The following is a 23,808-nucleotide window of genomic DNA, read 5'->3' as shown; positions in this document are numbered from 1 at the left end:
AATCTATGCCCCGTTGGAAGATCCGTCTGCGCTTTTGAAGTTGTAAACTCGGGGGATGGAAAGCAATTTGGGTGATGAGCAGGTGCCCCAGATCGGAGTGAAATCGGAGAGGAGTGTCATCGGGTTTGCTCCCGGTCCTCCATGGCCTCACAAGGAAAAATGAAGTTCACACCTGCAGTGAGTCAACGCTCAACATGATACCTCGAGAGAATCCTCCACTGTGGAGCAGTCACTGCTGGAAGCTTTTATCCAGTCATCTTTGAGTGCTTAATCATCCATTCCAGACCGCATCCCACCCACACATCTCTGGGGCTCCAGATGTCTTTCTTAATCCAATTTATGAAAACGGTAACCTCCAGAAAATGTGTTTCCCCGTTTGTAAATCCTTGGGTTTCTCCAAATGTGTGGCAGCTCTTGTGCATTTAAAAGCCGAGCTGTGCAGCAGTGAAAGTGTGTCCTGTGTGGAGCTCAGAGAGGGTTACAGTTTTTCATAACTCAGAGGGAGTTTCCCTCCCAGCCTCCGCCTCTCGCCCTCTTTCAAGTCTTTAAACTTCTCTCTCCTGCTTCTAGCCCATCATCACCCCTCCCAGTGGTCTCTTTGGGAGACCTCATCCCTCTTTCTCTCTCCTTCTCACCTCCTTTTCATCTTCTTATGACTGCTTCCTTTCATAGCTACTCGGGTTGAGTCTCAGGCGGCTTGGCAGGAAGTGTGTTAAGTGGCCCGATGCCCCATTAAAAAGCAGCGATTTTCTACTTACATGCAACTAGCGTAACAGATTCAAAGCCAAAAGTGGATTCGGTTTCTCTAGGGATATCAAACTTTGTAGCCCCAAAACAAAAAGCTGTAATCTAGTTAGTCATCAGACAAGTAAAAAAAAATCACTGATTGCATCATTAAATAATACTGTTTAACAATTTAAATAAGCTGCAGTAAAACAAAAGTCTTGTTTTTGTAATTTGCTACAATCAGTTGATAAAAATTAATCAAAACTATTTATTTTACTTCTCTCATCTATTTTTCTACTCCTTAGTTTCCCTTTTTTGGGTGTTTTAGGACACGTAATGCTTAGATGACTGTGTGTCTAGCTGGCTTACCTGAAACCATTTTTTAGATAGCTACACTAAAGTTAACTTTCTTCTTAAAAATGTTAGCTAGTTAATACTACTTAAAAGTTTTTTTGACATTGTGCTTAAAAAAACTGTGAAACATTATATCTAAAAATAATGTTTAAGTTAAGTCCAAAGTTATTTCCAAACTAACACATGAAGGTTTGGTATTATGAACATGTTAGCATAAGTTCTAATTATAATTAACTGGTTTACTTTTTGAAGCATAAGCTTGCCAACTAAAAGCTCACTTTTTCAGTGAATTTTGTTATTTCATTAACACATTGACTTATATATATAAGTCAATGTGTTAATGAGTTATATTTGTGACTGGTCTGATACATCTTTACTACCTATTGTCAGTCAGTTTGTGTACACAAATACACACAAATATATACATATACACATATATATATATATACACACACACACGTGTACATACATACACTCATATATATATATACATATATACACACACACATATATATACACATATAAGAGATAAGATAAGATAATCTTATCTTATATACACATACATATATACACATATAGAAATACATATATAGAAATACATATATATACATATATAGAGAAATACATATATATACATACATATATACACAAACATATATACATATATACACATACATAGAAATATACATATATACACACATACATATATATACATATATACACATACATATATATACATATATATACATATATATATACACATACATATATATATATATACATATATACATATATATACATATATATACACATACCTATATACATATATACATACATATATATACATATACACACACACATATATACATACACTCATATATATACACACACACACACACACACATATATATACACATATAAGAGATAAGATAATCTTATCTTATATACACATACATATAGACACTCATAAATATATAGAAATACATATATATATCATTTATAGAAATACATATATACATAAATAGAAATACATATATGTGTATATATATATATATACAAACATATATATATACAAACATATATATATATATATATACATATAAATATACATATATACACATACATATATATATACAAATACATATATACACATACATATATATACACATACATATATACACATAAATATACATATATACACATACATACATATATATACAAATATACACATATGTACATATAAACACATACATACATATATAACAATATATTGTGATATGTTTACTTGAGTGTAAGATCTGATCACTTCTTATACCACTACTTAAAGCTTTAAAATTTAAAACATGCCAAATTCTAATTCTAGCTAACATTAAACACGCTACACCGTGTACCACCATTTCCTGTTGAGCTGTTCATTAGTGCACCCGGTGCATGTGTGTGTTTAAACCAGGAGGACTTGGAGGGAAGAAATGACTCAAATATAGTAGTGAGGTTGAGCCCTGTGCCAGCCCGTGTTTGTGTACTCTTTTCTTCAAAAGCGGCTTGGTACTTGTGGTCACTTTGAAAGGCATGAATAACACTGACCAAACCAAACTGACCGCGGTTCATTTTGTCCTGGCCAAAAGGGCGAGTCCCAAATGCCAGGAATTAACGCTCTGCCCATTTTGTTTTTCTTTCCTTTGCACGTCTGCAACTCTGGGAGGATTCATCTGATAATAGCGAGAGGGATGAGCGAAGATGAAAAGGAGGAGGTGAAAGAACAGAGGGGGAGTGAATTTAAGAGGAGTGAATGAAAAGGGGAGCCGAGTGCCCTTGAAACCATATAAACCCAGCTGAAAAATTAAAAAAATGACATTACGAGTGATGACTGTCATCAGAGGGGAAGTCTAGGATGACGGATGGACTGCAGGGAGGACGGGTCCAGACGGATGGATTGTGGACGGAAAACGAGCGTGTACACACAGCTGCAGAGGGAGGACTCAGACCTCATCATCTCCGGTGGAACCGCCGAATAAACAGGACAAAAGTTATTTTCAAACACTCCTTCTCTGTCTCACCCGGACACGTAAACTAGGACTGTGAGACAGAGCTGGAGGGGGAAGTAGATATTAGAGATTTCAAACTATTAAAATTGCTTTCAACCACCACCACCACCACCTCCCCTGTGTTTAAGTGAAGCTCTGACGGATGTGTCCTGAACCCTTAGAGGATAATTACCTAGAAATGTCCTCAGTCTGTGGTCTGCTTTCACGCAAGCGTGACTGTAGGCTGTAAACAAAACTACAACCATTTAGCTCATTGGAATCTATACAGAAATAATAAACATATGCAAGACCTTCAGTAAAAAGTCCAACATAAAAATTTTGTCTCAATAATTAAAAATTACAATGAAAAACGAATTAAAATCATACTAATATAATCATAATCGTAAAAAGCAATCATGCTGAAAATAGTTCTAACTACAAGACATAAAACATGTCTCTTAACCTAACTATATGAAAAATTTAAAAAGTATCTTGAAAACTACACACACTTTCAAAAATATTACGTCTATATTCATACGAACATTAGCACTTCTGTTTGAACAGTCAATTGGGCCGCGAATCACAAACCCAAATAAAATGAATATTCTAATGACAAGACAGACACTTAGCCCACATTCACTCTTCTGACAATTATTTTGTCAGTTCATCGATTATTAACTCAAACTGTTTTTGTCTGTTTAACATTCAAGGAAACAACCTAAATTATTCAACTTATCAGAGGAAGAAAATCAACATGTCAGCTTATGAGAAGTTTTAAACAGGCCCCATTATGCTATTTTCCAGGTGCATATTTTTATCTCAAGTTACAGTTACAACACGTTTACATGCGTTAATGCTCATAATCCTCGTTTTTCTCATCCCGGCTGTCCTGCAGCACCTCTTCTCACCCTCTCTCTGAAATGCTCCGTTGTAGCGCTTGCTCCTCCCTCCAGAAAGCAAAGTCTGCCCTGATTGGTCAGCTAGCCCGCTCTGTTGTGATTGGTCAACGTTTCACATTTCAAAAAACTCTTCCTCCGGGGCTTCAGCTCCGTTTCTCTCTTTTGTTGTTTAGGGGCCAAACTAGCCGGAGAGTTTTACGTCACTTCCGTTACATTGTGACCTCATAAAGTTACAGAAGTGAAGGAGAGAATTCAATGGAGCCGTTTCAGGTAGCTCAGGAGCTTCTGAGGGTGAGGGTAACTCCTTTTAGGCGTGGACTTCAGGTTTTACACTCTACGGACCTTTTACATGTACAAAATATGTATATAACACACTAAAGAAGAGGGGAAAAAGTGGAAAAGCATTATAGGGCCACTTTAAGTATTTTCACTTAAATTACTTCAACAATGAATCAATTATCAAAATAGCTGACCATTTCAGCTCTTGTATTACCAACATTTACATACAGCATTCAACGTCCCACACACAGACAGATGTTTCCATATTTGCAGAGACCATTGGGCTATTAAAAAAATCAAAAACAAGAGGGTTTTACTGCAAGCATATTTTTTTAATACAAAAACAGAACAAAAAATGTTTATAATTTTAGTTTTTTGTTTTACTTTTACACCATTGACTCCTAGTAACACCCCTCCCTCCCTCCATGTTCGTCATCACACAGAGTAGCACAGCATCAAAAGGTGGAGGACTCGTCCCCTGCACCCCGAACCCCCCTCCCCTCAGAGACAATAAATAAATAAAAATCACCTTAAGATGTATTCTTTCTTACTGTAATTTCATTCGTTTTTCATAGACTTCATCTCTTACACTGAGATAACACAGAGACAACTCGGTCCCTTCACTGACAGTCATTTGAAGAAAAAGGAAAGCCTAGAGGAAGAAACACTGGGGAGGGACATGAGGGAGGAAACCTGCTCTCATTGGTCCGCTCCGTCCAGGTTTCCCTGTCATTCATAGTTGTAGTTCTCTCTACACATGAAGGGCAAACCCCTTTGGTCATGATCTGGGAATTGAAGTCATTAGCAAAAAAAAAAGGAAAAGGAAAAAAATAAAAATGAACAAACAAGGCTGCCACCAGAATCAGCGACCTAGTGAATAATGTAAAGTTACAATGAAGTAGAAACACACACAAGTAATGTTAAAGAGCCGAGCGGACATTTTTCCTTGGTACAAAAAAACTCAATTTCTTTAACCATAATACTAAATCACTCTCTGCGAAAGGTGATATGACATGACACTGAAAAATAAATAGATTTTTCTTTCAAGCTAAATAACAAAAGTACAACTGGATTATAAATTAACCAGAAAACAACAAGAAGAAAAACAAAAATGACATTCGCAAATTAATTTTTTTGCATACAGTGACTCAAGTCAACGACCTCTATCATTTCCTGTAACAATCACACACATAATACACACCACGTGTGTGTGTTTGAGAGTGTGTGTGTGCTGCTGGGTTGCTAAGGGCAACGCAGCATAGACATTAAGGTGGATCTGCAGAGGAAGAGACAATTAGTGCATGCTGGTTGTCGAACATCGGGTTAGGTTTCACATGTGGTATATTGTCAGTAATGTGCTGTAAGTCGGGTGTGTCACCAGAAAGACAGTCCTCTCTACTGCCAGTTTGTGATTTTCTGTGTGTTGGATTGTTACGACAAAACCACACCGCCCTTTGCTGAAATGCACACACAAGGCTGATCCTGACGTTCCGGTGGTCGGGAGGAGTCTGCTCTGCGGTGTTTGAGTGTGTGAGTGTTTGCCCTCAGCTGCAGCAGCACCACCACCTCCGCAGTCACCACAAACGACCCTCTGAGTCTGAGGTTAGCTGGTGTGCGAGTGTGTTTGTGTGTGTGTTTGTCGGACTTCGTTTCCCGCCTCCTGAGCTCTTCACACGTGGGGGCTGCTTTGTGCAGATCTGCTGAGGTGACCATTTTTCTCTCCGACCAGTCTGGAGGAAGCGAGACGGCGGCCATTGCATATTTTCTTTGTAACTCATCGCAGAGGCATCTAGCCCACAGGCCAAAATAATGACCCGCAATTGTTTCTTCTTTTTTTTTTTTTTTCTTGAATGTTGTTTTTTTGTTTTCGTAGCCGTGGTAGTGGTGGTGTGTCCCACTCCCTGTGTGTGTCTGTGTGTCAGTGTGGTATAAAGCAGTTGCTCTGTCCGATCCGGACAGAAGCATTTGAGTAAGGCAGCATCACGTCAAGTCAGTTTGTTGTTCGGTTCCACACTGGTGGGGAACTTTTGAAAGATGAAGCAGGAGACTGGAAGGCAAAATGGGGTCGGTCTCTTAAAGGGGAAAAGTCCAGTTCGGCTCCACGGATTCTGGCCCGGACTGCCAGACCTCGATTCTGCTCCCCTTGTGCAGGTTCTCAGTCCGTTTATGAGACCAGGGAAAAGAGTGAGAAGGAGATTCACTCATCCTATCCATCTCCTTCTTTCCCCTGGAAAATGTCAGTCATAGTGCACAAACTCTACACTAGCCCTGTGGATGGATCTCAGACTGAAAGTGGCCTATGTTAGCAGTCAACCCTCTGTAAATGGACGGGTAACGGTTCTGCTCCAGTTTCTCAGAGACTGGAGTTATTTCTTCGCCGACCCCGGGCCCTTCGGGCTGGGGCCCTTCGGACTGGGGGCCTTTTTGGAGATGGTGGGAATCTTGGAGGGTTTGGCCCCGGGTCGTCGCGGGGTGTCCGAGGCGTCGGAGCAGACGGAGCGAGCGTCTTGGAGCTCTGATGCGTCCGAGGCGTCGCTGCCACGGCGACTGCTGGCTCTGCTGCCCGCCCGGCTGCCGGCTCGGCTGGCCGGGCCACTGGCTGTGGACGCCCTCGCTTCGGATCTAGCAAGAAGACGGCACAAACACACATTTTCAAAAATGTGCAAAATATGTCTTTGTTTTGTCATATGCAGAATTTGTTTCTCATGAATGACATTAGGTCTTTGCACTGGAACCTTTTAGACATGCTAGTTGCAGGGCTTTACGGGTGGTTGTACTGATTAGTCCACCACTTTAGTCCAGACTGAAACATCCTAACATATCAGATGACCATGAGCTTTTGAACAGACATTCATGGTCCTCAGAGGATGGATCACATTGGTTTTGTAAAACCCCTGGCTTTTTTTAATCTGACAGCATGATGTTCAAAGATTTCACATCTACTCGATAGCAGTAAAACATGTTCTACCGCCACCATGACATTTGTAGTTATAAGTGAGATGTGAGTATGCTAACACGCTAATCTTAGATGTTTAACATGGTGAATTTATACCTGCTAAACATCTACATGTTAACATGCTGACATTAGCATTTAGCTCAAAGCAACATTGTGCCTAAGTACAGTCTCACAGAGCTGCTAGTATGACTGAAGGTTCTTAGTCTAGTTTCATGTGAAGGAGAATTAGCTAATAAAGTGATTTTAAATTTAATTTAATTTCAAATGTCCACTGACATTCGGTAGACATATAATGATTTCACAGAACACAAGAGACCACCGTCTCACCGGTTCGTGTCGGTTTGCTGGAGTGCGTTGTTCCTCCGTTCTCTCCGGTAAGCGAGCCTCGGCTCGAGTGGAACGTTGGCCTCTTCAGTTTGGACCCCGACGTCGCCCCCTGCAGGAGAACACAGGAAACATCAGATGAGGGATGACTGGACCCTGGTCATGTGACTGATGTGAATCACTATTAGATAGACACTAGTATTTCAAACGCGACATCATCATATGAGTCCAAAACAAACACACAGCACATCACATAGACTACTATCTAACAACAAATGAAAACTGTACACACAAAGAACCAAACACATGATGAACGGCACTATGAAAGCTTGGTGTTAGATTCATTTTATACGTAAAAGAATAATAAAGAATTGATTATTTGAATTATTTGTGGTGTCGGTTTCCTTAATAGTCTCAGGGGGATCTCATCATATCGTTTGCTTAATCTGATAAACGGTCCAAAATCCAAACAAATTCAGTTTAGTCTGATATAAAACCTAATGAGCAGCAAGGCATAACAAGTGACAATTCTCTGTAGTCGTAGGATAGAATTAAGTATTATAAAAAAAACAATTGATTATGTCATACATCGATTATGTCATACATACATACACCTTGTAATATATTGTCCTTTTCAAATTAAAACCAGTCATCTTTCAGGTTTTAGTTGGACCACATCATGTTTATTCTTAAAGGTTGGAGCATTTTCACCACCCTCAAGACAAGATGTTTAATTCAAACATGAAAACCTTTTTCACATCACAACAACAGAGGTGTCTATGTGGCGGTGTGTGCGTTAGTGCATTAGCGCGCTCAGTGGGGTGGGGTCGGGTTGGGTGGGGCAGGGAGGTGGGTGGGTGGGGTGAGGGTGAGGGTGAGTGTGTTACCTCGTGCCCAGGAGTGGTGTGGCCGTGACCGAGATCTGGGCAGCACTGGCACTTGGTTGGCGTTGGAGTTTTACTGTGAGCCAGCCAGGGCTTGGCATAGTCACGCGAGTAAGTATGGGAGGACTGAAGGTAGGAAGGGAGCAAGGAAGGATGGAAGGAAGGAAGTGTGGAGGAGGAGGAGGAGAAGGAGGAGGAGGAGGGAGGGAGGAGGAGGAGGAGGAGGAGAGCAAAACAGCAAACCAAGGAAGCAAATAAAGGAGAGAGGGAGTTATGGAGGAAATGGAGGAGCGGTTGGATAGCGAGAAGGTGCAGCGCAGTGTATTTTTGTGTAAGAGCAGATGATTTGATTTTCATGTCGTTGTTTTTTTTTAAACCCAACAATGCAGGAAGGACATTTTTTGGAGGCAGGTTAGCAGGAATGACAGGAACGAGGGGAAAAGATGAAAGACAAAACAAAGAAACAAGAACAAAAAAAAATTTCACAGTTAAGGATGTGGTGATTTTTGACAACAACAACAGTAGGATGACAACAACCGAACAATATGAAACATAAACAAATAACACCGGTATTCATTCAGTCCGGCTCTCATACACACACATGCTGAACACTGACAGTGATGTCTTCACACAGCAATCAGATGATGACAACAACACTAGTGGCTACAAGTAGTCTGATTGCCTGGTAACAGCGAGCTTAGAGTGTTTGTCCTGAAAAGTGTGTTTCTATTTGACAATACAGCCTCAAACACACTGTTCACGTGTATGTGGCTAGGTTTTAAGCTTGACCAATGTCGTGCCTCCCCTCGCTATTTAGTTAAAGATATGTTTCCTGTAGCCGTCAGCTATTCAACTTTTGTTGTCATGTGTATAACGGGTGGGAATCTCTAGGCACCTCACGATTCGTTTAGATTCAGAGGGCTATGATTCGATTATAAAGCGATTATTGATTTATCTTTATGCATCAAAATCTGTATATACATGATTTATTTTTTCCTCACTGTGAATATTTGTTATTTTTAAAAACACTAAATATTTGTAATGATGAATTAAAAAAATAAAGATATATTTACGTCCATTATCTTTTATAAATTCAATATTAGTAACAAATAGAAGAGATGTTTCAACTGGAGGGTTACATTTTCCAGGATTGCAAAGAGAACAAAGAGGAAAATAAATACAATTTGGCCTGCAGCAGCATCGAGTCATAATCGTTCAAGAGAGATTCGTGGTGCTTCTAAAAAATCCATTTCCCCCACCCCTAGTGTACAATAGTTCTGTTCAAGAGTTTGATGTGCAAAATTGTTTAAGTTCCCTTTTTATCTGGTTCAAGACAAATTTCAAACCCAGTTTATATATCCTTTATCTAACTAGCTATAGTGAAGGTTGGTTGTGTCTTATATAACTGCTCTGATTCATTAATGCAATGATGAGAGAAACCTGCCAATGCATGATGAAACAAATCTACCTAAATAAGTGGATTTAAGACGTGTGACTCCTTTATAAGTCAATAAATGGAATCCTGCCTCAACTCTAAAATGTGTAGGAATCAGACTCTTACCCTGGACGATGCGGAGGCCGTCGGCGTGGCAGGTGTGGAGGGAGCGGAGGGGAGGGAGGCTCCGCTGTGGGAGGCAGAGGAGGAGGAGCGGGTGGGCGAGGCGTTGCGGGAGCCCGGTTTGGAGCGTCGGCCTCGGGAGCGGAAGGCGGCCAGGCCCTGAGACGCTCCTTCAGGGAGGATGAACTTCTCCCTGAGCTCCAGGTTGGTGCGACCGCGAGCTGAAGAGAAACAGAGACGGGAAAAGACAAATGAGTCGGTTTGATCGTGACGGCTCGACCTTTCCTCCTGTGGAGGGGGTGGGGGTGGGGGAGGCAGGGCAGCGAGCACAGTGAGGGAGAGAGTCGGTGCTTCCATGGCTGCAGACATTAGAGTCTGTGCACTTTTCATTTGAGAGTGCACGTGAGCAGGGCGGATGTTTGGAGGGGTGGGGTTCAGGGGTTCGTGAGTGCAGATTGGTTGGGTTGTTTTTAAGGGGAGAGGTGAGCGAGGAGATCAATCAATTGGATACGCAACGAAGGTCAGCGGGGGGTCCACGTTTAGGAGAAACACCGTCACCGCTGCAGACGAGGTCATCATCCAAACTCCACGGCTCGCTATTCCCCCTTCACGTGTTCCTGTTAATCACCAGTGAAAACATTTTGTGCACTACGGAGATTATTTTCTCAATAAGACAGAGAATTAAAAAGCTGCTAACAGAGCGCTGATTATAGATTTAAAGGATTAGTCCAACATTTTGGTAAATACGCTCATTCGATTTCCTCCCAAGGATTAAAGCTCACCAACAGGTCGTCACTGCGGCTGACAAAGAAATAGTCCAGCACATAATCCATGGCAAATATACAAGGGGGAACAAATGGAGAGCAGAAGAAAAACCAGAACGCCCGGCTTCTGTTCCAAAAGTAAAAATTGTCACTCAAAATCGAATTAATATTTGTAACAATGCTTATAAATGAAGAAAGTTTGTTGTGGGACTCGCTTCTAGATGTCTAGATAAGGATGCTTTTCTTTATAAACAATCTAATGTCATTAGTTCTGAATATTTCTCTTTTTTAGAGGCATTTAACAAACAGCATTTCACAGAGGACCGAACCCCATAGAAGCTTTTAGACAACAGAGATTACAGCTAAAACCATGAAAAAAAAATGGTTAGAAAAGAGCAATGAGTTTAAATTAAATGGACGAAACTAAGTTTTTGCTATGCTTATCAATTGTTGTTTATTTTCTTAATGTCACAAAGGTTTTCATTTTTGATAGAAAATACTGTAATGGATGTCAGTTTGTCTTAGAATATGAATAATAAACTCCAAGCACACGCTGACTTTTCTGGACAGACCGATGAAGGAAATGCTCAATAAGAAATTCCATAAGCGCATTTTTCCTAAATGTTGAACCTGTTGAGCAATGTCAAGTGTCTCCCAGGTCTGTCAAAAATATAATTTCACTGAATGACGCACACACTTTCATTGCGTATTTGCTTTAAAACATCTGAGGGATGTGGGAGCAAAAAGCACAGCCTCTCTTCTCTCGTTTCTCAACATGGGTCTCCTGTTTCGATTCGTTTTGGCGTCTCGCTGCGGAGGAGCATCTCAGCTGTGCTGTGTGTGCGCAGCATGTGTAGAAGTATGTGTGGAGGTCGGTCATGCCCAGTTTATGCTAAGCAGAACAGAGCCCAGAGATTCAGGGTTTCTCCCTTCTTCAAAAAGACACTCAGCAGCATTCGCATACACAAAGTAGTGCAGCAGCCCCAGCAGACGACAACAAGCCTGGAGAAGCCAGCCACAGAGAGAGAGGGGTGGGGGGGTGGTAGAGAAAGAGAGCAGTTCAAAAACAGGACAGAGATTCAGAGAGGAAGGGTGGAAGAGAAACAAAATGAAAGGAGTGAAAAAAAAGAGGAGAAGGAGGGAGAAGAAAGCTGCAGCTAGCCTTAGCAGCAGTGCAACTCCTAGCCTCATGGCCATCGTCCCCTAGCAACCCAACAGCAAGGCCGCTCAATTAAAGGGGTGCACCCTGCAATTACGTCCCCCCTCAACGTCATCCAAGCCAGGTGCACCCTGTAATTGTGTCTCCCACCAACCAGCCAGCGCATTTAAAGGAGCCACGTTGGAAGCCAGCGTTATTAGAAAACCCAGGCTGGCCACGCCCAGGTCTTACATGTTCACTGCCCCTGTGAAGCATGTAAAGGAATGTTGGCTTTTCTTACACTAGAAAATGAAAAAATACATCTAAGTGGTGTTCATTTTAACATGAAAACACAACTATTCAACATTATTGTGTTTTATACGTTAGGACTTATTTTCTGCTGAGCATCTCCATCCATGTTTCTTTATTGTAAAATTCCTCATCTTGAATTCATTATATGAAAAAAAGGATTAAAAATAGAATAAAATAAAGACCAGGGGGTTGGCCAAACCCTGCTTTGTTGTGAGTGAGGAAAGCATGACGCAAACATGTGGCACACAAACATGGCTGAAATCAATGCCTAAACACACACACACACACAAACCTCACACTAGTTAGAAAAGTAACACGTATATATGGACACACAGAGGAGAGCTTTGGTTAAAGATGAAGACTGACAGCTTGACGGACGGACGGAGCGTGAAAGAGATGGAGTGACAGAGGAGCAGAGAGAGAGAGGAAGTGTAGATACCTCGGCAGCAGAAATAGCCAGGAGTGACTGTCACTAAGAGACACAAGAGACAATGTGAAATAACAGCATGCTCACGGAGGAATGAAGAGTCTCACACACACACACACACACACACACACACACACACACACACACACACACACACACACACACACACACACACACACACACACACACACACACACACACACACACACACACACACACCACACACACCTTTTGGAGTTGGAACCGGTAAATTAATTTATCAAAAATCCCACACACAGACCACAAACACACAACCAACCAACAGGGACGAGTGTCAGTGACCCCTGAAAAGTGTTTTAAAAGACAAGTCAAGATATCAGAGCTTGCATGAGCGGCAACAGCTGGGAGGGAGGGGGGGGAGAGGAGCAGAACAGTGGGGAGACATAACGTTAGTCAGGTGATCACAGTCAGCAAGGCACAAGAACAAGGCCAAACCAACAAGTCAAAGTAGAGGAAGAAGAGAAGATGAAGATAATGGGAGACAGAGAGAGAGCAAGAAGAAAAAAAGAAGAAATCTAGAAGAGAGTCCAGGAGAGACAGAAGAGGAAAGCTGCCAAGACAGACGGGGGGGCGGAGGAAAGACAGGCAGTTAGGAGAGAGTGAAGGCGTAAGAGAGAGAGGAGAAGTCCAACCTATACGAGATGAGATGGAGCTACTGGAATCGGAGCGGAGAATCTTAAGTCCTGGATGTTGCACTGAGGAAAGAGAAAAAGGGAGGGAGGGAGGAAGAGAGAGGGGGGGAGGAAGAGGGAGAGAACTGAGGACCATGCACCATGCAACACTACGGTTTATTTTAAAGAGTATAAAATAATTAAGACAGAGGAAAGGGAGAGAGAATTGCCTGTGCGAGTACAGAAATAAATGATGTGAAATGATGGGATGATGAACTCCTGGAGGAGGACTCTGTTTTTAGGAATAAGAGATGGAGAGAGAGAAACGAAGACACCGAATGTAGACGGCACTTGAAGGGAAACACTGGAGAGAGAAGTGAGACGGAGCAGCGTTTCGCTGCGTCACCTGCCGACAGACTACTCCTCAGACTGTCAGTCTCGTAGGTGTGTTTTCCCTCAGCTCGCTGCTGTGAATGTGTCAAGAGCTCCGTGCAGGTGGAGCTTTTGGTGGAGGTGTGTTTGTTTTCATAAAGAGCAGAGAGAGAGTTTGTTTGTGTTGGTGGTATCATCTGGTGTCAGAACGATATCTACCTTCTAGATGGTAGACTACACGTTACAATTAAAATGCCTCATTATGTGGCCGAGAGGATAGAATTGCAGTGCAAAAATGATTTTTTTTTTGAGTAGTATCATTAAAAGGCTGATATTAACACCAAAATAGGCTATACAGTGGGAAACTCACTGTGATAACATCTGTCACGGTCCAACAGAATCCCTAATATGATTATTATAACCAATTGTTTTTCCTTTTTCTTTATTTCTCATGTAGATTCCCATCTTATTTACATTAGAATATTTATTACATGAAAACAAGGTAATCCAACAGGCTGCATCGTCATTTAGTGAATTTTATTGACTTTCAAAATACAGTACAGCTGTTTCAATTTACCCGCCACTGAAAGGATTTGACTGAGTTTGGCGGTAAATCGGGCTTTATAGATCAAATCATTGAAAACTCAACAGTTCAGGAACACCCTTAGTTGTTCATGTTTCTAACAAATTTAGTTTAGGTTACCAAAAAAACGTCTGCCACAGAAATCCATTATCATTCGGGCTCTAGTTAAAGCATCTGAACCAAAGAAAGTGACAGAGGAGGAGAAAGAAGACATGATTGTGTGTGTGTGTGTGTGTGTGTGTTGTGGAATCTGTCGCTAGTGTGTTTGAGACGGACGATTCAAGGTTGTGTGTCTCTGTGAGTGGGTAAACATCACTCACCTCTGCATGGATCATTTTTGACCAGGAACTCATCCAGAGCCATCCAACCGCCTCCAACTCTCACCATCACAGTGCTGCGCAGAATCCTCACCAGACGCAGCTGCTGAGAGTCACCGAACTGAGGGGATAAAAGAAATAAGAGGAGGAAGATAGAAAGGGAAATGAGGAGTAAAGAGGACAAGAGATAAGTAAAAGGAGTAGAAAACAAGAGGTGGAGGGAGGATGAAATTAATAGAAAAAGAGTAGAATGGGCAGATAGAAAAGGAGGATTTTTGCAAGACAGAAAAAGGAGAGAGGGAATCAGAAAAAGTCAGTTAGTAAAATAATATTTGATAGATGAATTTTAATTGAATCACAGCATCACACAAATCAGCCCATGTACCAAATCTGAAGATCTACTTCATGCAATGACAGAAAAAAAAAACATGCACTGACATAACTACAGAGTCAATCTGATGATTCTCAGCCCGGTTCACCCAGCCACCCGAACACAAGCATTATCATTTACAGTAGAAATCACTCATATGTTTGTATTCAGTCTTTATGTTCTATTCAAACCGCCGAGCAAAGCCAAACTCCAAAGCGAGCACAGAGGGAAATGTTCTGGATCTCTCTCCAAGCAGCTTGATTTGCTTCCCAGCTCCAGTCCACAGCGCCCTATATATCACCTAACCACTAATTACCCCCTCAGCCATGTCACCGTCGCCTGCCTCACATTGAGCTATTTGTCACTCTCAACACCAAACAAATCACAGCAGGAACAGAACTGGATGGTGAAACCTGCTTACACGTTGCAAAGCCACAATGGAGTGCGTCCTCTTTTTTATTGTTATTAATTATTATGGATTTATAGCAACAACAAAAAATGAACACTGAAGACAGAAAGGACAGCACTCCATTGGTGGGGAAGGCAGGAAGCAGATTTCACACGACAGATCACGGCAGCGGCACTTTACCTGGTTTCCGAGGAAGAACTACAATAAATCCAGCAGACACGGAGCACAGGAACACAAGGAGAAACAAAGAGAGCAAGAGTGAACCAACATGTACTGAAAACTGATGATGTTTGAATGGATACCATTTATATGTGGACAGGATCGTCTAATAAATGGTTATTGTCATTGTGCAATATTGTTTTTTGAGCTCAGAATTAGTTGTGTCAGTGAAAAGAATCTGTGAACATGAATGCCTGTGGATGTTATGACGGTGCTTAATAAAACTGCCAGCTGATGAGGGAAAAATGGAAGTAAAGACGGCGATGAAAAGTGAAGCCAGACACAAACATGAGCAAAGACAAGACGCACAACCAATGTGACAAAAACTAGTGGGTGAAGGATTAGTATCCCCAGTGTCCTGCATTCAGACACTAGATATCATTACACAGAGGATAATGATGGATGGACACGCATTCTGAAGCGGTGCTAGTGATGGGCGATCCACTAAGTACTGCTGAAAACTGCCAACAACTGCTGTAAAATGCTGCAAAGATACACAGACTGCTGGGAAATCACTGCAGGTTTTAAACAAAATTCTTAATTCAACACAATAAACCAAGGACTGAATCATCCTTGGTTTGTATTTGATGATGATTTTATTTTTGGCCAACAGGGTCTTAAAATTCTAATTTTCATTTTTGAAGGCTTAAAGAGACATTTCACCTCAAATCAGAAATACATATTTTTCCTCTTTTACCTGTAGTGCTACTTAGCAATCTAGATTGTGGCATGTGTGTTAGTGATATCAGCCCTCGAGATGACTGCCTCTCACTTGTAATGGAACTAGATGGCAAATGGCTTGTGGCGCCAAAAAATAAATAAATAAAAGAATCGAAAGAAATCATGCCCCGGTAATTCAAGACAATCCTAAAACCTTTTTGTGAGCGGTTTCAGGTAGTAAATATTTTCTTTTTTTCATGAACTACACCCGCCAAAAGTATCACTGTGCATCTATAATTGATACTGCTAGCTCACCTAGCAACACTTTAGCTAACATGACAGCTAGGCCAAGTAGGACGCCGTTAATGTTTACGTCTCGCTCTGTAACAAACAAGAGCCTCTCTCACACGAGTAGATTCAGAATTTGTGTTAACAGAATAATCATTTCACACAACCTATAGTACTGGAGCAGGATACATTATGTTTAAATCACTATTTTTGCTGCTCCAGTCACCTTTGGCAATTGGAGATTCTCCTCCGGACGCAAAATAAGTTTTACTTCCTACTACTGAACTACCCGGATCTACCGCAAAGAGCGTGCGCACTAGAGTTTTCTTTAACCCCGCCTCCCAGCCCTCGGTCCAGCCCAGGCGGCATCCTCCTGCTCTGCTGAGTGAAGCCAATGCAGAAATGTCTTAAAACTTGCTTTCTCCCTACTGACCAGCAGGGGGCGACTCCTCTGGTTGCAAAAATAAGTCTGATTGTATGGAAGATTTTGAGAAAATAACCCTACTTCTAACAGTAAAAATTGTAAACTTGAGTTTACATTTAGAGTCAAATCGACCATAAAGCAGAGTAGTAGCTTACTCTGATTGACATGTGGCTACAGCTTCCAGAGCCGTATACAGCGTCTCTACGTCACTCCGCATTCCAAATAAGTTAACTTCCGCTCATCTCAAAGCTTCAAACCGGTTCCACAAACCAATGGGTGACGTCACAATGACTACATCCTCTTCTTACTTACTTTTGATGAGGCTGTTCTGATAGGCTTAGAAAGAGATAGGCTAAAAAAATGATCCGCTGAGTTACAGACGTCTTTCCCACTGTAAATCTATGGGGAAACTTTAGGGCCCCATGGCAAAACATGATGGACCAGGAAGTTGTAATTCCAACGTTTGGCCTGTATGAAAATTTTGCTTCAAAGTCCCACACTCTTCCTGAGGAGTTGGAGGTGACTGAAGATGACACACATATTAATTTAATTCACGACCTAGACGTATTGATTCAGCGATCGGCAAAAAAAGATAATTTGTATCAAACATCGTTAGTTTACAGAATAAAATATATTTTTCATTTTGTGGTGAACTGTCCCTTCAAATATATGTCTAACGTTCCCAAATTATGTGGTAGTGCGTAGTGTGGTTTTTGGACGTTAATTATTGTTAGATGGCAAAGAAGAAAACGTGAACAAATGGCTGTATATGATCATCAAATCACCTGAGAGTCTTGTACATTTGGTGTTAAAGGTTTCTTTTACAGTTAAGTTTGAATAAACTTTAAACCTGCTTGGTTTAAACACCAGCTGACAGCAGTGTTTGTACATCAGCTGCAGCTCTGCCTCTTTCCTATCCAGCAGCCCAGCGTGGTTCTATGCAGTCACATTTACATGGAGTCATTATTAATGGTGATGACAAAGAAGGCTGACAATCCTGGAGTGATGTGAGATGAGTTATTAACACGTTATATCAATGTTATCATAACATGTCATGATATGATATGTTACAACACAGACAATTATTAATACACCATGACATCATGATGTGAGACGGACACACAAACAAACGCTGTGAAGTTATGTTGAGAAGTTAATGGTGCCTGCTGGAAAAGTGAAGACACAGCCAGTTATTAATACACTGTCCATTAATCAGACCTCGGCAGCAGAGCTATGGATTAAATAGTTACTTCTTTATTTGTGCGATTGATAATGATTACATTTTAGCAACAAGGTCAAAATAAATCAGACCCTGGACTTTAGTGTTTAAATCACAGCAAACTTACACTCCTAATCTAAGAATGAAGACAAACATTGCCAAAAATTATAAGCAAATCCGTTTTGACCCAGGTCTGTTAACAATTACAAATAAATTAACTGCAATTAACATGAACATTTCCTTAAGTTTTTATATTACAGTTTGTAAGTTATAGTTTTTCTAAACAGCATCAAAGTGAACCCCAGACTGAGCTGAACTTACCCGGTATTTGTTCTCTCCTATCTGCTCCACTTGGAACCTCTTGGCACATTTACACTGGGCCACCTGCCGAGTCACCTGCACAGCAACAAGCATGTCAGTGAATGTAATCAGACTACTAACCATGCACCCAAACGGCTGACTGTCCTCTTTACGCCATACTTCATATTTGCTTCTTTGTGTTTGTAATTTACTTTCGCATATTTTTCCTTACCTCATCTTCTATCTTGTCAGCGTCGGTGGTGGGTCTGTAGGCGTCCTTGTTTGGGTGCAGAGCAGCAACAAACTCGTAGTAGTCGATGTAACCGTCTCCGTCTCTGTCAAAGATGTCTGCCACTGCTGTCATCTCCAGCTTACTGGTGGGGAATTCTGCACAGACGGACAAATGGGGTTCATGTATCAGTAAATGTCTTTAGAATTGTCTAAAACAAGACTCCTGCCCCAACCAAATAAATACCAAAACCATCGTCAACCATAACATACTTGATGCCAGGATGCCGTCGATGAACTCCTGACGCGTGATCTTTCCATCCTGGTCCTTGTCGATGCGTCTGAAGAAGTCCATGACACGAGACTTCTTATGGTTCATCCAGCGCATGTACTTCTTCCTCCACACATCGAAGTCAAAGTTGGCAAACTCTTTGAGCTGAAAAAACACAATGCAGACAGTGCTGTGATACTTTTCATGTCACAGTGACCAAAAGAATGGGATTCTGAATGTTTAAGTAATATCAAGTTATTGCTTTCACTTAATTTGATTTTGGTACATAACTTAATGAAGGCTTAACCCGAGTGCACCACAAGGGACATTTTTGGATTTTTAGTTTTCTGATTATCTTTGCTGTGTCACTGCATATGGCATACATTTTGGTTTTTTTTAAATCAAATTTTGGAAGGTCAACCAGCTCCTAAAATAAGTCTATAATAAATTGTGTAGCCAAAATACAGACTCAGATCCTTAAGGACAAAAACCACAAATACAGCATATAATCATACACTCTATTATATCAGGCTTTCCATTTAGTACTACAAAATTGTAGTTTCTACTAGTTTCCACCAGATTGAGCCATTTTTTCATGCTGCCCTATATATTATTTTCCTGGTTTCCATTTGGGTTATTGCTGCACTATTATGTGTTTGATGCAATGCATCAAAATCAATGTTGTTGTTGCTAATAATTGACATATACCAGACTGTGAATTTTTTTAAATCCACCATGGCATTTAGTATACAGAAAATTATTATTTATTTTCATAAGAAACAAAAGGGACATTTTGTCAACGAAATGGCTGAAGTTGGTTAAAATATTAAACTAAATATTAACTAACTTAAATGTAATATGTCATTTTTTTGTATCCTTTTTTTCTTTTTCATCCTCTGTCAGTGCAACTTTTGAGGCACAAGGGTCAATCATATAGTCATGTAATCATATAATCAAAAAACACACCTCTTCCAGTCGGTCCAGGCCGTCGTTGAGTTTGCGCTGGCGGTCGAGAGCCAGCAGCCAAACCTGCTGCCACCTGGCACAGAGCTGGTTGAGTCTGGGGTTTCCTCCCGAGAGCTGCATGGCTGCCTGCTGCTGCTGCTGCTGCTGCTGTTGCTGCTGCTGTTTGCCTGTAGAGGAAGCAGAGAGTTAACGAATCCTGTTCGTCGCTTCAGATAAACCTTCTGTAACGCGTAGACCCACGTCTCCAAAGAGTGGGAGACGATAATATTTGTGCAATAAAAGGTAAACAAGGGAGACTTACGGGCTCCTCTCCTCTCAGCCAGGCTGCTGGGAGGCTCAGATGGTTTCCTCTTGTAGGTCTTGGTCACTTTGTCAACATCTGGCTGCTTCCTCGTCATCTCCTCCATAAACATCTGAGAACAACAAACACCAGAAGTGTAACCAAACTGTTAACAGACAGCACAAACAGATTCAGGTTTAACTCCATATAGTGATAGGATAAAAAGAACCAAAACCATGCTTGGGCTTTCAGTGCGGAGTCATTGAAGCCCACCTGGTGTTCTGTGATGAGTGTTTTGAGTTGTGGGATGTCCTGAGGAAGCGGCTCCGTGTCCTTCTGGACCAATGTGGTCTCAGCAAACTGGAGCCATGACAGCAGCTCCTCCAGCAGGTTGGCATTGTTGAGCACCTCGGTCAGAGCCGTCTCCAGCCGCTGCTCGTGCTGTTTGGCCCACGTCAGCACCTGTAGAGTGAGAGGTGTTGATTAGCATATATATATGCTATATATATATATAGTTTTTTCAGCACGTTATTTTTCACGTCCTTGATTAACTCTCTGAACCCCCAAATCCGCTGGGGGTGTGTGTGTGTGTGTGTGTGTGTGTGTGTGTGTGTGTGTGTGTGTGTGTGTGTGTGTGTGTGTGTGTGTGTGTTGAAAAGTATATTTTCTAAACAATCACCAAAACTTAACCGTTTATCATCAGTCGCTGTAAATAATCATCTTCAGATTTGCATTTTTCCAACAGTCCTTGAACACATCATGTACGATAAATGCTGCTGTCAGAAAAAGCAGCATTTGATATTTCATCAAAACCATTATATTCTACAACTCTCATTTTAAATCTTGCCCTGAGACAAACCTTTTGTTTAAACCAGATCCTGTAAAACAATTCTGCGCTCCTCAGCGCAACTAGGAAGCCATGATTGATTAATCTTAGACCAACAATCATGTGACAAGAAATCTTTGACACTTGAACTGAACTGCTGAGCACAGAGGAAAGGACAGGAGAGGTTGTAAGTAGAGGTTGTAAAAATGTAAATAGCTTAATATGTATAGCACATAGGGCCTCAATTTTTTTCCTCAATATTGGTAACACTTGTGGTAACTTAAGCCAAGTTGGATATATATCCATTGTTTGCCAATTTTTGTAAAACAAATTATCAAACAATTCAACTAGGGCATGGGAACTGTGTTATGCTGTCAAAAGACACCTCTGCTTCTAGCCATAACTGTGTTGTTTCCATAGCAGGACGTATGCTGTATATATTGCAGTGAAAAATAAGGCCACACAGAGTACAGTGTGACTGTAGCAAGAAACGCCCAAAAACAACTAAGGCTTCAGAGGTTTAAAATTAAGGTTTACAGGAGGTCAATAAATGCAGGGCCTTCCAAATCTCAAACGCTAAAGCTAAAATGTTGAAAAAACGAAACTACATTAACCTGGGATAATATCATTTTTAATAAACCTCCTCCCTTCCTCACCTCCTCGAAGCGTGCCCTAATGATGGTGATCCAGTGTTTGATGGTGGTGATGGAGTCAGGGTGACAAACGGTCAGGATGCCCTCTCCCATGCCGGCAGCCTTGTTGACATCTGTCCTCTTCTCCTCCACGGTGCCCATGAAGTCGCGATGTGTGTGCAGCAGCGCCTGCAGAGTTTCGGCCTCTTCGGGGAGGACGCCGCGGAAACGGAGCGTTTGCTCTGCCTCGGAGAGCCACTCCAGAAGGACCTGTATCGCCGTGCGAAACTCCTCCGCCTGACGGAGAAAAGGGTAATTGGAAAGAAGGCAGGAAGGGGTCTTTAATAGCGTCCTGTGAATTATATGATGTGTAAGTTTTGAATCCATATGGCAGCTTGCTCTCAGACCTGTTTGAGGGCCTGCTGAAGGCGGGTTTGCTTGGTGACCGACAGCGCGCAAACCGTGTCCCAGCGGTTGCTGAGCTCCTGAACCTGGACTTTGACCCACGCCGTGTCATCGCGGCCGGTATCCATCAGCTCCCGAGCCGAACGTTTCAGAGCTTGAACGCTGCTGGTTCTCTTACCCATCTCTTTTTGGAAAGCCTGTAGGTTTCAGACATTAGTAGTGTCAGACTGTGAACCTTCTGTGATATTATAACCATATTGTACATATTTGATGAGCCCTGTTCTGTTTACGCACCTTATGGGAGTCCATGAGGTTGGACACCAGATCCAGATCTCCGTGGACGGGCAGGTCTTCGGCCAGCTGGGGCTCTACCCGGTACAACCAGTCCACCAGGGCCTGGAGAGCCTCTGCAAACTGGCCTGAGAACAGCAGAGCCTCCTCTAGCTTGTGTTGCCTGGATGGAGGAGAAGACAAACAGCTGTTAATAATCATACTCACATCTGTATTTTCGGTTCTTATCGACCCCCTTCATCCTCTTTACCTCTCCACGCTCTTGCCACACACGGTGTCCCACTTGTCGCGGACCTCACCCACCAGGTGTTCCATCTTCTGGGTGTCTGCCGGCAGCTGAGCCTTGTCCCTCATGGCCCTCCCAGACCTCACTGTTGTGTCGTAAACCGGCTGCTTCGACCCTAAGGCTTTCTGGAACTCCTGGATGGGCAGAACAAGGGAAGGGAGGAAAAAGATTTGTAGATTGGGACGCAACAAAAAGAGAAAACAGTGTGCGAATAATTGCCTTGCAGTACCTTGTGTTTGGCCAGTTGTACTTTGATCTTGTCCGGCTCGTTGGAGATCTCCAGCTCTGAGTCCAGTCTTGTCTCGGCTTCTTCTAGCCAGTCTGTCAGCTTCCTCCACGCCTCGTGGAACTGAAGAAAGAGAGTAACAGAGTTTAAAAGAGGTCAATATTGAGTCAACTCTTTCCTAAAAAATGAAATGTTCCTAATCAGTGTTGGTGCAAAAAGTCATCACAACTGTATCAGAGTTAGCTAAGAAACAAGTGTAAGTGCAGTATAACTTTATATTTCCAAAATACAGCTGCAATCAACCTATAGCAAAGACATTAAGGTTCGAAGCAACATTAACGTTTATGTCAATCTTTCATTTTGATGTTGTCAGTGGACTGTGCCTTTGGTCTTTACTATTACAGTCAGATCAGTACCTGTTTGGCGCGTTTGCGGGCCTCATCGAGGTGTCGCCCACGGTCCAGTGACCTCTGGACCAGCTTGTCCCAGCGGGCCTGGACGCTGAGCAGCAGGTTCTTGATGAGAACGACGTCCTGCTTCATGCTGGCAAAGCGCAGCTGAGAGCCGGCCTTCTCCAGAGCCAGGACCTGCTCCCTGTGGGTGTTCACCTCGTTCACAAATACCTGGGAGTGCAGAAGGAGTTAGGAAAATATGTAACGACTGAGGTATCTTAACCACATTTTTTATGACTGGAGAACGTCCAGTACCTTGTGCTCATCGATCTGGAAGAGGACAGTGTCCAGTATGAGGCTGGGGGGCTGGGCCATGTTCAGGGTCTGCTCAGCCTGGGTCAGCCAGTTGATGGTGTCCTGCAGAGAGGTCTGGAAACCTGTTGCCAAGGAGACAGCCTCTTCCAGCTTTGCCTGGAGGGGTTCAGAGTTTAAAATTAAAAAACAAAACAACAAATCTTCAAAAGCCAGAAAGAAAACACAAGTCCGGTG

The 23,808-nt window shown here is 42.0% G+C and overlaps 1 protein-coding gene across 7 annotated transcripts in view; it reads right to left on the bottom strand.

The window, feature by feature from the left end:
* Positions 1–4,433: 4,433 nt before the first annotated feature.
* macf1a (microtubule actin crosslinking factor 1a) overlaps positions 4,434–23,808 on the bottom strand; it is a 230,951-nt gene continuing 211,576 nt past the window's right edge. The window contains exons 87-106 of one of the 7 annotated variants that reach the window (XM_054605482.1): positions 23,575–23,730; positions 23,284–23,490; positions 22,871–22,990; positions 22,606–22,775; positions 22,359–22,518; positions 22,067–22,261; positions 21,684–21,956; positions 20,475–20,663; positions 20,223–20,334; positions 19,922–20,088; positions 18,958–19,120; positions 18,689–18,843; positions 18,478–18,552; positions 15,527–15,544; positions 14,571–14,688; positions 13,317–13,379; positions 10,008–10,225; positions 8,450–8,572; positions 7,566–7,674; positions 4,435–6,904 (exon numbers count right to left, since the gene is read on the bottom strand). In XM_054605482.1, coding sequence (XP_054461457.1) covers positions 6,636–6,904; positions 7,566–7,674; positions 8,450–8,572; positions 10,008–10,225; positions 13,317–13,379; positions 14,571–14,688; positions 15,527–15,544; positions 18,478–18,552; positions 18,689–18,843; positions 18,958–19,120; positions 19,922–20,088; positions 20,223–20,334; positions 20,475–20,663; positions 21,684–21,956; positions 22,067–22,261; positions 22,359–22,518; positions 22,606–22,775; positions 22,871–22,990; positions 23,284–23,490; positions 23,575–23,730 — 3,060 coding nt within the window. In that variant the 3' untranslated portion in view covers positions 4,435–6,635. Of the gene's footprint in view, positions 6,905–7,565; positions 7,675–8,449; positions 8,573–10,007; positions 10,226–13,316; positions 13,380–14,570; positions 14,689–15,526; positions 15,545–18,477; positions 18,553–18,688; positions 18,844–18,957; positions 19,121–19,921; positions 20,089–20,222; positions 20,335–20,474; positions 20,664–21,683; positions 21,957–22,066; positions 22,262–22,358; positions 22,519–22,605; positions 22,776–22,870; positions 22,991–23,283; positions 23,491–23,574; positions 23,731–23,808 lie in introns of all 7 variants that reach the window. The other 6 variants (XM_054605485.1, XM_054605481.1, XM_054605479.1 and 3 more) reach the window with 6 other exon arrangements.

The sequence above is a fragment of the Anoplopoma fimbria genome, chromosome 10 (assembly GCF_027596085.1).
Source record: "Anoplopoma fimbria isolate UVic2021 breed Golden Eagle Sablefish chromosome 10, Afim_UVic_2022, whole genome shotgun sequence".
Taxonomy (NCBI): domain Eukaryota; kingdom Metazoa; phylum Chordata; class Actinopteri; order Perciformes; family Anoplopomatidae; genus Anoplopoma; species Anoplopoma fimbria.
Note: the sequence above shows the minus strand (reverse complement) of the source record. Positions and strands in the feature narration are given on the sequence as shown.